A 13767-nucleotide genomic window follows, 5' to 3' on the forward strand; every position below is an offset into this window, starting at 1 on the left:
GGAATTGGGTGCGCATACTAGTATTTGTAGACCTAGTGGACAATCGAGAGAGGGGGAAAAGGGAGATATAGAGGGAGAGTGATGATCGAGAGAGGCAGAGTGAAGCAGATATCGAAAGAGACACAGTAAGCAGAGAGGGGGGGGTTAGGCTGATGCACGAGGCAGAATAGTTAGAGATATTTTTGGGAATTTCTGTCACGTAGACACAGTAAATATTGAATGGTAGAAATAGAAATAGAATTGAGAAATAAGGGGTTTTCGGCCAGCTAAGTCTAAGACAGAATTATAGAAATAGGTGACTATGTAGGAAATAAAAACTGTAAAACTTCAATAAATGACTGGGTTTGACGGCATCATTAAGGACAACTGAAAATGAATTTGAGCATAAGATATTACGAATCAGGGCAAAATACAAAGGAAAGTACATGCTTAGGCAAGAAAATCAGGACTTATCTCGACATAGTTCTGTGGTCGTATTGATTCGTCAAAATTTTTATGAACAAGTGAAGGAAATCAAGCGCGCTTACTAGTGTATTTGTAGACCTAGTGGACAATCGAGAGAGGGGGAAAAGAGAGATATAGAGGGACAGTGATGATCGAGAGAGGCAGAGTGAAACAGATATCGAAAGAGACACAGTAAGCAGAGGGAGGTGGGGGTTTAGGCCGATGCACGAGGCAGAATAGTTAGAGATATTTTGGGGAATTTCTGTCGCGTAGACACAGTAAATATTGAATGGTGGGTCAAAATCTGTTTTGACCCTGTGGACCCAATCAACCGCAAGAAATCTGGTCTTCCCAGATTTTTTGATTATGGCTGGTAACAGGTATCCGGTGATACTTGAGGGACACCCTACCAAGTGTCACCTGAACCTGCAACTAGGCCATATAAAAAAGAACTGTCCCCAGGATCAGAGTAGGGTCCTGGAGCAGTTGGTGGAAGAAGCATTCCCCCCTCATTCAGAGGGAGAGATGAAGACAGTAGAGGAGGTGGAAGCCTCCTCGAAAAAGGGTCAAAAATGGAAGAAAATGGAAGAACTCCACCCTCCCGTGGTAAAAGAGAAGAAAAGAAAAATGGGGCATTGCTGGGGGTTACTAATACACTGCCAGCATATCCGAAAACCCCATCAGTGGAAATTGTGCCACTGATGGTGGAAACTGTGGCCTCGCTCCATGTGGAGGAGGAATTTTTGTCTTATTCTACAAGGGAGGGGTAGTTCAGGATTTTATTAAAAAGTTTGCTAAAGAAGGTCAGAGGGGAGGGGTTCTAACCTGCACTAAGGACTCTAATTGTCCTTCGCAGGTAGCTGTGGAGATTGTGTGGGAAACCGATTTGTATAAGGTGATGAACTCCTTCCCCGAAGATACATTTTGCTCCCTGCTGAAGCACCCCAACCTAGCACCATCGAGGTGCTCGAGTGAGGCATTGAGCCTGGTTGGGTGCTGGTAGGCCAGAAAATAACGGAAAAAATTAAGAGGCTTTTAGCGCCTTATATTGTGGGAGAATATGGCCCATTTATGAAAAATGTTTGAGGCTTAGTGTCTCATTTTTAAGGACCTTGCATCCAAAAGGAATAAAATTAAGGTTTATAACCTCAATTTGGTTGTTGTAAAAAGAACAATGTTTTCGGGAAGCAGTGATCAGTGGGCATTGTTTGTCTTCCCTCACCAATTTCATTAATTATTTTTTCATTCATTTCATCTTGTGTGTTGTCCAGTCCGCAGCTACTTCTATGAACGGCTTTTATAGCTAATTCTATGAAATAAAGTTTAGAAATACATGTCTCTTTGTCTTGGCTAAAAAACCTGTACATCTTAGCCTCAACTAGTATCATTTCAAAATGTTATGCTAGAAATGTTGTTTTCCCATTTCCCTCATGTGACATGAGCTTTACAAGAGCTACTAGTACAGTACCAACAACATTTATATTTTGTCAAAAAATGACATCAATACTGAGCTGTCTCAATCAATTTTCTTGAGGGTCTCAACAAGAAGTGCCACTATATTGTCCCCCTCTCCAAAATCAACAAAGAGAGGATGTAAAGAGATCATCTTACATTTATAACAATTGTCATCATAGAAATTCAAGATAAGACATGGCCAATCGTTATCTACTTCTTTGAGAAATGATATGCTAATTAAAATAAGTTTTGACTCAAAACTATATCTCTTGACAAGTAATTGTACTTTTAAAGATTTTCTCATCATGTTTATGTATCATATGTTATATATCATAAATAACCACAGAAAAACTTTGCAGATGAAGAAGTCTTTATTCAAAGCAGAACAACTCTAAAACTCAACTCTTACTACAAACCTTAAAACATGGCAACACATTTTTTTCATAAACCTCAGACTGAAAATAGTCATTTCATGTTGAAATTAGTAAAACAGAACACAAAAACATTCAGCCCTAAGTTAAACACAAATGACCCTACTCTTATTTATAAATGAAGCTATTAAAACCATCCTAATTGACATTAAATTCATTAACTCTTTTGATAACAACCCACCTGAGACTACTCTGAAGTCTTGATACAAATTTCCTGCTTTAGAGTGATCTAAATTCAAATCTTCCATCAAAATTTTGTCTCAAACATCAGCTTAATAATGACAAAGTTGTTTTATTAAATTCTTCCCATTTCCAAAATTAATTGAAGCAATAGCAATATGGAAACAAAAGGCTTTAAACAAGTACTCAGAGAAAGATAACATTTTGTAGATCGACTTAAGCAAACTTCTAGAAATGAAATTCTCACATATTAACACAAGATGCCTAAGTATTTAACCTCTAAGTTAGATGATGAGACTAACATATATACAAAAAATAGATGAGACTAACATATATACAAAAAATAAATGAGACTAACATATATACAAAAAATAATGAGACTTTTCTGAATGAATCACTGCTACAAACCTTCGCATTTCAAAATATAGATATATATATTTTTTTTTCTTTTGCAAGATTAATCAAACAACTATATACATAAGATTATCAAACAACTATATACATTATAAGTGGAAACAGAGGTAGTTTATTATATATCATCAGTTGCAGTCCAGAAATACCAGTAGATACATATTACAAGACAGTAGAACAATCATATACAAGGCTGTCTGAAGGAAAGATTATTGTCATTATAGTATTCAAGTTAATAATGAACTGAATGTATCTACACATCTTATGAAAGAGAATCTGAATAAAGCATCTATGCTAAAAGTTTTATTAAATGCAAGGCACAAAGAAGCAATCATTGGGGAACAAGATATAGTTATGAGAGAGCCCTTCACTTTACCTGCAAGAAGTAAAAAAGAAAAAACAAGGACATATTTGATAAAGGCACTATATCTGAAAAAGAAAAGACAAGATGGTCACTACTGGAATGCCTTTAATCACACAGATTTGCAGGATCAGTGCTGACCTGAGCAGTGATGAATTTACCGATAGACATAGCAAGCTGAAGCCTAGAACCTTAAAATCTCAAGTGCCTCCAATCAAGATATATATATAATTCTAGTCTTGAGCAAGGGGAATTAGGAGAAAACTTACAAATGGAATAGTGTAGGGCCTCTTTTCTTTCAAATCCAGAACTGATCCTGGAACTAAACAACGATAACTGGTCTGGACTGCAACACTACACCCCCATGCATTTAGTTAACCACTGCATGTTGGAATGTGCAGCATGTTCCTTGATTAAGTGGATGAGAGGTATATGTAAAACACTAGATCTATGTGACACACCTAATCATTGGGTTGACTTCCTGCATACCATGGGTCTGCTCAGTGTGGCTGTACAACAATAACTGGTGTGTTTGATATATTGCCTCAAGTTGTTTGAGGTTTCAGAAAAAAAAGACAAAAACAAAAATGAGAAATGTTGGTTTGTGTTCTATAAATTAGTAGCAGAGTTAAAATATAATAAACTTTCCAGAAGTTAAGCAATTGACTCAAATTAAAGCTATTGAAAATCTGGCCTCAAGAGTCAATGTCTCTTAGATACCAATGCTTATTCTGTTGAATGAATAAAAAAGTCACATGAATACAATTACTTGATCTTTGATAGAGACTAGTTCTTGTAAGAAATAATGAAACTAGCTTACTCAATGACTCCAACATGTGCATGTGACCAAAATCTCAACTACACTGCAGATGAAAAGCAGATGGATTTACAAGTTATTATAAAAATTTACTTCTAACACAGAAACAAAGCCACATATTTTCAAAAAGAATACAATCGATTATATTGACCTAGTACTTGACCAGTACTTATTTTATTGACCACACATAAATCGCTAACAAAGTTGACACAAGGTAGATTTGAACTCAGAATGCATAAGGAATTCAGCTGCTATCTCTGAAGTTCACTGTCATAAGATGATTAACTTCAATACAAAGCTACAAATTTAGTGAGAGGAACATAGCCAACCAATATAATCAAATCCCACAGTTTAACTTTAAAAATGACAGAAGGCTGGAAGACAAAGTTTTATCTGACTGAGATTTCAACTCGCAACTTACAGCAATATAAGTAAATATCACAAGGCATGTTGATGAGTACTCTACCAATTTTGTTTGGTATGAGGCTATAAATTTATAGAGATATCCTGGTAAGATGAAAGACAAAAATGACCTCAGGAGAATTTTCACTGAATGTATATAGAAACAAAACTAAAAATAGGTAAGTTAGACCATGTCCCATTGCACCAAATTTATAATAATGGCTTCTTAGCTTGGGACAAGATCACAAGTTTTTAGGAGATATATGATTGCATTGACAGCAAGAAGATGATTGAAAGTTGAAGTTGACCTTGGCAGAATTTGAACTAAGGAAACAAAGGTACACAAATACGTGTTACAAGACATCTAATCAAGGAATCTAAGGTGTTGGTCACCTTTTGTGCTTCAGAAGAATAATTTCTTATATTGATTTAAGGCTACAGATTTGTCAGGAAAGGATAAAAATAAACTAAATTAATATCCCATACAGAATTGAAATCTTACGTTTTATTAATCATAGCAAGCTTTCAATTCTAGATAAAGAGGGAACCCCCTAAATACTCTAATGTTTAGTTTTGTAATCTACTATTACAGTCCACATCTGTATCATCATCATCATTGTTATCATCATGGTCCTCATCATTGCTTTAACTGCCAGTTTTCTATACTTGCATGGGTTAGACAAAGGCAGATATTTCTACAGTTGGATGCTTTTTGTTACCAAACCTGACATGTTTCCAAGTAAGGAAATATTTCCTGTACACCTTTGAAAGATGAACAGCTCATTGAACAGACATATTTTTATAGAGGTTTGTTAACAAACGACATTTGTATGAGGGTTACTTTATTTACACTTAGTGTGCACATGTCAAGACAAGGAGACAGAAACACATACATGTGGTGTGTATGTGTGTGCATGTACACACATAATGGGCTTCTTAGAGTTTCCGTGTACCAAATTTTACTCACAAAGCAATGGGCAACATGTGGCTTTAGTAAAAGATACTGACTGATAGTGTCCACTTGACAGGAATGAACCCAGAGCCAAATGATTCCAAAGTGGTCTTCTTAATGACACATCTATGCCTGCACCTCTGTACTACTCCCAGTATTTCAGGTGTTTCTTATGTCTCACAGTTCATAGGTTAAAGTGGCGGTATAACAATTTCCAATGCTACAAGCATATTTCTACAAATCTCACCAGCCAAATTGAAACAATATAAAAAAACAAAAAAAAATAATTTCTCAAGAGAGGAATGTTTTTGCATGTTTGGATATGCATAAATATGTGTGTGTGAAATGTGTGTGTGTGTGTTTGTATTTGTTTTTATTGAAACTGCAAGTTTGTCTCACGAGTTTCACACTACTGCAATCTTTAGGTAAAAACAGTGATCACAATGATGAAACTCAAATCATGAGAGAAACCCAATTTCAGTTACAATGAAAATAAAATTTATAGCCTCTACAACATGTATTGAACACTCTTCTCTCATTCATCCACACACACACACACACACACACACACACACACACACACACACACACACACACACACACACATATATATATATATATACATACAATGATAATTATTTATTACTGTCTTTAGATGCATAGTGGTGACATTTCAGATCCAAGCAGGCACACCTGATGACCACATGTTTAAATGGTTTGAAATATGCATCCTCATTGTTAAATAGCAGCACACCGTTCTTTCATGCAATTGTCAAGAACAGACAGATGCAGTTGTTAAATAAGGTTGACCAAGATCATTATTTGCCTTGGCTAAAAAAATACCTCGAACAGAAATTGAACTAAAAGCCTTTGGATTAATATTAATCCAACAGTTTAAACATGATCTAACTCATCCCACTCTCTGTCACTCACATACTAAATAAGTCAAAGTAGTAGTCATACAGACAGACAGCAGAACAAACTTAGAGATTAACATACAGAAAGTCAGACATCAACAGATAGATACACAGGCAGAATTTCATAGAAGTAGACAAAGACATTAACAATCAGACAGATTGATGGCTGACTGGCTGGCTGGTTGGTTGGTTGGTTGGTTGGTTGGTTGGTTGGCTGGTTGGATAATCAGTTACATACAAACTGATAGGTAATACTCAGAAACACACTCAGATATATAAGACATGCACAAGATAGTGAGACTCTCTCTCTCTGTCTCTGTCTGTCTGTCTCTCTCTCTCACACACACACACACACAGTCAGACAGGTACACTCTGAAAGGCTACCTAACATAGGTGTGATGTCCTGAAATGACATACCAAAATGTTATTTTACCGACATCATTCACTAAGTTATTTCCCTTGGCTCATATTTTCTGATCATACAAATTATTAAAAGCAGGCTCAAGTTTAACTATTCTTTACTGATGAGGTCCAATAAGACTTAAACATGTTCCTTACCTGAAAATGAATATCAGATATTTTCCTAAGTATGTAAATTAATATTTTTGGGAAATTTATTCTGAATTTCTAATTAAAACAACTACTTATAAGTTTCATTTTCTTTATTCAACAAACAGGCAGTGGTTCAGTACATTACTCCTTAACGGATTTATCTAAATTCATACCATTAGCCATCTTCAGTTATTTCACTTAATTTAGAACTTTTAACAAGCATTAAAGTCATTTTCTTTCATAAATTTAATTGTTAAGTAATAAATATGCTTACCGTTTCAGATTCACTATGTCTGAAATGCAAACGTTTCTCTGGGGTAGATAACCTTTCTCTACTCCTAGCAGGAGATGCCTTCTGATCAGAAAGTTTGTCTTCAACACTGTCAGTTAGAGACATGGTTGTTATTATTGCTCGTAATCAAAAATATTTCCACATAACTGAAAATAAAGAAAAGAAAAATATATATATTATGTATGTATATTGGTTTCAAATTTTGGCACAATGCCAACAATTTCGGGGGAGGAGGGGGTCGATTACATTAACCCCAATGTTCAACTGGTGCTTATTTTATCAACCTCAAAAGAATGAAAGGCAAGGTTAACCTTGACAGAATTTGAACTCTGAACATAAAGACAAAGTATATATATATATATATATATATATATATATATATATATCTTAATATATAAATCTGAAGTTGTGTGTCTGTGTGAAGCCTTTTTGAATGTTTATAGAAATCCACATTTTCCACTTTTTCGTAAAATATTTTTACATCAATGGAATTTTCTCGATGTAAACTTTCCAGTGCAGTAATTAGATTTTTTAAATTCCGTTTACTTTGTGTGATTTAAGGGAGATTTGGCTGTTGTTTCTAGCAACTTTTATATTTCATCCCTTCTACCTGGAACGCCATTCTTACACACGCGCTCGACATAAAAATATAGAGAGTAAGAGTTAAAGAGGGAGAAGGAGAGAGAGAGAGAGAAAGTGATACATACAACGTCATAGATTAAACTTTCATTTCAGTATTCTTTACCTATTTTTCATAACATAGATACGTAAAAACACACACAACCACACATACATGACCTGTGACAACAACATACACATTGCTCTCAATCTCTATTCATTTCTCCCCCTCTTCCTCTCTCGCTCTCTCAAACGTATACACGTGCAAGTAAACACAATCATTCACATTGTGGTATATTTACAAAACATTGATGGCATAACTAGAGTTGTATCCCCCAACTTTGGAAGGTCATAACTTTCATAAAAATGAATATTTTTTAATGAAATTTTCTATGCATATATTATTTATTATGTAGATTCCAAATATACAAAAAATTTCGGTGAAAGTGTTTTGGAAGGGGGTGGGGTACAATATTCGGAAATTCCATTTAAATTCCTCTTAACTTCCAGGAAAATGAATATTTTTTCATGAAATTTTGTACAAATGTACCTTGATGTATGTACATTTCAACCATGTAGGAATTTTGAAGGAAACAACTGCAGGTTATTTTTGAGAAGTGTTCCCCACTCGGTGGTGTTTCGGAGCAAGTCGTCCATATTTGTTTCATTTTTCTCTATTATGTGCTTATGTGCATCCTTAGATTTCTAATAAAGTAATAGGCAGTGAAGAGAAGCAGTCATAAGAAAACTTTTAACTACCCCTATTCCTTTCTCTCCCCCTCTCTACCTCTTCCTCTCTCACTCTCTCAAAAGCATACACGTGCAAGTACACAATCATTCAGTAAAATATAACTCGTTCGTCAATGTTTTGTAAATTTACCACAATTTTCACTAGGGGGTTAGGGTTAGGGTTAGGGTTTAGGATTAATGTTACGGTTACGTTTTTTAGGGTCAGGGTTAGGGTTTAGGGTTAGTGTTAGGATTAGTGTTAGGATTAGGTTTAGGATTAGGGTTGGGTAATCGTGCAGGTGTTAATCTGAAAAATTACAGATATGTGAAAAGTACCGACCCTGCCATCTATTATAACTTTTGTTGTTCTGTTTAATATATACATAGATTATGCCTCCAAAGAAGAGAGTTTGCTGGGGAAAGACAGCAACCGGTTTAAAATGACAGCCACAGACTGCAGCAATTCACCACATTCCAGTAGCTACTTTGAACATAATGCAAAATGGTGCATCAACACCTTCTGCCCAATCTGATAGAGTTCTGGCAAAACTGTTTAGCAACAGATCGCCAGCAATTGCTTCATTACAAATTGCCATCCTAGCTCCTGTGAAAAGGGATTACCCTGCTATGTATAATCAGGGCAGCGCAAAAAGTTGTTTTGCACAAGCATTTCTATAGCCAATTACACGGATGAAATTTACGTATGCTTAATAATTTTACGCAAAACAGCCTTCAGACTTTCCCTGTTAATTTCATCGTCTTTTGAATTATGAACATATTTACATTATAAGGGTTTTTTCGTTGTAAGGCTTTCTTTTTTAGTTGATTTTCAGCTAGCAAAACTTATCGTAGATGGCATAATAAGTCACACCCGGACAAGGTCAGGTTATACTGCTAGTATATATATATATATATATGTGTGTGTGATTGTGCTATGTTGAGTTATAATGAAAACAATTTAACATTAAACTGAAGAATTACTCAAAACTTTTTTTTTTTTTTTTACAAAAGGAGTGACAGTGACTTTGAAGTTTCAGCCAAGAAGCAGGAAGAATCGAATGATTAATAAAAAAAAAACATCTACAATCATAAAAAAGTCACAACATATACAACTAATTCCCATGGATGTTATGAATCTCAATTTTGTAAAAATATAGTTTCCTTTTCCACATCTACATGTAACAGTTTGTATTTGTGTTATAAAAAAAGAGATACAAAATTATTAGGTATTTGACATAAATTTGTTATACTGAGTCCAATTACTAAGAAAAACAAATATAAGTAATATAAGTACCCAATGATTATGAAAAGATAGGTGACATCTATTATAGGTGATGTAGACAACATACAACACCCCAAACCCCTGTATCTGCAGACATCACTAATATGTCATGAAGAAGAACAGCAAAGGAAAAAAAATAAAACTAAGTTATCACAAAAGTACTTTTTATTTAAAAATGCTCAAGTACAACTCTGATAAACAAATTTTCCAGCTCATTTCATCATTAAATATTTGCAAAGTAAATATCTGAGACCTCCTTTCATATGACTTTATAATTAATAATCAATGAAGATGTTAAATTATAATTATAGTAATGAATTTTACTGAATTTGTTGTTTCTACGTTGCATCATTTTGTACTTCAGTAAATTTTACTATTTTGTTCAACATTTAGAACAGAATCTCTTTTTCTGGGTAAGCATTACAAGAGTAGTCAAGCATACAATTAGTGTCAAATACACTATTTTTGTTACTTCACTTGGTTGGTTTGATATCATTTTTATATCTTACACACAAACACACACAAATCATCCTCATTTCTGTGAGGAAAACATAATATATGAGCAACAACTGTTATAAGTATAATTAGGAACACTATGAAGCTGTCACTGTAATGATTTTGCTTCATTAAATCTAAGATAGACTGCTAGAATAAAACACTTTCATTAGAATACAAAGCTTATTATAATTTTTTACCATAACTGACAAAATATGATTTTACTGGAGACAAATTCATGATAGACTATGAATCATGAGTAAAAAATAGTCAATGCTGAGGATCTGCAGAGACTAGACTGAAGTTGAATGAGACATGTTGCACTTTGCTCACTCAACTTTCATTTATGCTGACATCCTAAGAGAGTGGCTGGACATAAAAAGGTATTAACTGATGAAAGAAGAGAAGAACAAAAAAAAAAAAAGTATAGTAAGATATGTAAAAAGTTGTAATAATGGTCCTCAGAATGTTGAATGTTACAAATTACATAGAACTGAGTGCAGTGGTGATATTCCACAATGTGGTTCTTTTATGGCAAAATGGATGATAAATAAAACGATGATGGTGACAACTCTTATAAGAGTTTTAAGATTTAATTTATTATTAACTACCCACCTCTTATTAATATTCTCCAGGTATCTTATTAATATGCTCCAGGTAAAATATAAAATGCTATAACATTCTATTTTGTTAATAAGTAAAACATTAGGTTTTAGTTATTTGAAAATCAAAGCCAACACAGATATCCAGCAGGGGAACAATTCATGTTTTATTTGCAGGTGTTTATATTTTCACTTAAAAAACTTTTTTCTTTTCTTCCTCAAGCTAGCTTGGGTTAGAACAAAATTTTACCAAGATCATTTAAATAATAAAGAAATTACTTCCTTAGCACGCAAGTACTTTTATGAATTTCAGAAGTTCCTAAAATAGTGCTCATCTATTGAGCTAGTGGAAGCTGTAGATGCATCTTTGTTTAAAACAGATTCTTGGGTTAACACATTTGAATATTTTTCATGGAGAGAAAAGGAAAAAAGCAAAGACAACCTCAAGCCTACTTAGCATTATTTTTCAACTCTTTACAACCTTTACAATTCATTCCTAAATCCAATAGAATCATCATGAAACACACACACAAAACCTTTTTTACTACCAGCTACTCTCTCTCTCTCTCTGTAATTCCTAAACAATGTAAGAACCCTACTTCAAAATTTGATGCAAAGCATTTCCATCAATTTTCTAATTACAGCTACAAAATTTAAAATAAAAATTAATTCCTCTAAGCTTAATATTTCAATTCTAATTGTTAAAAACCATTCAACTAACAAAACATTGATCATTAGAGTCGTGGAAAAAAGAAACAATAAGACTGAGATTGCAAACAACATTATAAATCTGCAGGTTTCAAAGAATGGATCAATTGCTATATTTTTGCATTTCTACACAGTTACTGAAACTTAATAACTATTAACTAAGTTGCCTGTCAAATATTTCTTTAAAAATGAGAACACCAATTTAAACACACACACTCACATATCACTGAATAAGGATTAAGGAAGGGACATGATTTTTTTAAGTTAATACACATAAAGGGAATTTCTTTTGTAGCTGTTTTTCACAACAGAGGTAAAAATTAAATGTCTTCAAGGAACAACATTGTACATATTCTATCATTTTTTTCCCCTTTTGTATAATTTAGTGAACACTCTAACCTACAATTCTTTAATTAAACTGTCTTTTGGATGACTTTGAAGTTTCCATATTCATTGTGATCTAAGCAATTCCACTAAATACAGGTTCTTACCTTACATACAACAAATATATTTCTATGTATTCAATAAAGTGTCTGTGTAACAACATTGACCAAGAGACAACTACTTAATATGTTGTTTTAAGTAACGCACTTCATAAGTTTTTTGTTTGGTTGTTTTTTGTTTTATCTTAAGCTTATATGGGAAATAACATAATGCACTTAAGTAATGCAGTTTATCATTTCATGATGTTTGTAGCTACCACAGAAATAATGGTTTCTATAAATATACACAACATTAATGTTTTCATTTGTGTTTCAACTGAAAACATTTATTGTGGAATAAGTAAACAGATATGAGTAAATGAAATCAATTTCTTACTCTAAAACAGCAATCATCTTTTAATCACTAAGTCAAAAGGAAGGGTAGTGTCCATAACCCTTTCCAGGACCTCTGAGAGTAATGTAAGTAGGGAAGAATATATCCACAAACCCAAAACCTGGCCCAAATACTTGCAACATAGTGGAAGAGACAAGATGATGGTGTTAAACTGGAATGTATATTAACTCTATCACAATAGGCCACAAGGGAAACTAAACTTAGAATGCAAACCAGAATAAATAGTGTTTTGTCTGCCAGTCCAATACTTTTGCTAATCTGCACTGGAAGAACTTCACAGTTTATTATGAAAACTTCAAGATTTCGTAGAATACCTTTTTCTTTTTTTTTTTGTCTGAAGTATTTGATTCATGAGCTGGTGTAAATTCTGCATAGGTAATACTGAAAGTTTTGTTTTAGGAAATAATGTTTTGTAAACTACAATGTTATACAACTGTGACTGCCTCTTCCTAGCAAGTTATCTTTTATTTTCATCTTTACATCAAGAAATGAAGACACTCAAGAAGTGAACATACTCAAGAACAAGCCACATACAACTGACCATGAGAAAGTGCTGATTCACTTCTCTTTGTTTTTCCATAGTGAATAGTGATTGTTATCAAAATTACCAACAATGTGTCAAAAAAATATTGTATATAGTAAATAATTTAAACAAGCTTAACCATAGAACAAAATTGAAGACATAATCTTCTATAATTCTCTACTATAATACAACTATATCACTAACTCCTTATGCTGACTGTATTATCCTATGATTGTATTGCTAGATTTGAATCTACAGTCCCTGTGAACAAAGTACAGTAGCTACACAAATTAACTACGGATTCTAAAGCATATATCAATAACATATATACTGCACTTAATTTGAAATATTTATTTCCCTGTCAATTGTCTTTGGAATAATACATATATATATAATTATAGATGTTTTCAATCTAGTTTGGATTCTTTGCCATCAAATTTGAATTCTTTGCAATCAAATTTGATGGCAAAGAATCCAAACTAGATCTAAAACATCCACATATATATTATTCCTGGTCATTGGTCACCAACAATTTTACTAGTTTTGAAAGCAAAGGTAGCTTCAGGTGAATTTCGAATTGAAATACATCAGGTCATCCCATAAGTTCTGTCCGATTTTTGAATAAACAAAACAAGTGATCAAATGTTATATTTAACTGAAATTTAATCATCAATGTACTTTCCCTGATTATCTATGACTTCCTTCCATCTATTTACAAGCTTTTTAATCCCATCAATGTAAAACTCTTTTGCTTTCAAA

At 33.5% G+C, this 13767-nt stretch overlaps 1 protein-coding gene across 29 annotated transcripts in view; it reads right to left on the reverse strand.

Annotated features, from left to right (window-relative positions):
- Positions 1-13767, reverse strand: part of LOC106882425 (oxysterol-binding protein-related protein 6) — a 287012-nt gene that overhangs the window by 229040 nt on the left and 44205 nt on the right. For all 29 annotated transcript variants that reach the window (XM_089358781.1, XM_089358777.1, XM_089358776.1 and 26 more), the window contains exon 2: positions 7197-7360. In XM_089358781.1, coding sequence (XP_089214907.1) covers positions 7197-7319 — 123 coding nt within the window. In that variant the 5' untranslated portion in view covers positions 7320-7360. The remainder of the gene's footprint in view (positions 1-7196; positions 7361-13767) is intronic.

Source organism: Octopus bimaculoides, chromosome 10 (assembly GCF_046866305.1).
Source record: "Octopus bimaculoides isolate indiv1 chromosome 10, ASM4686630v1, whole genome shotgun sequence".
NCBI classification, from domain to species: Eukaryota; Metazoa; Mollusca; class Cephalopoda; order Octopoda; family Octopodidae; genus Octopus; species Octopus bimaculoides.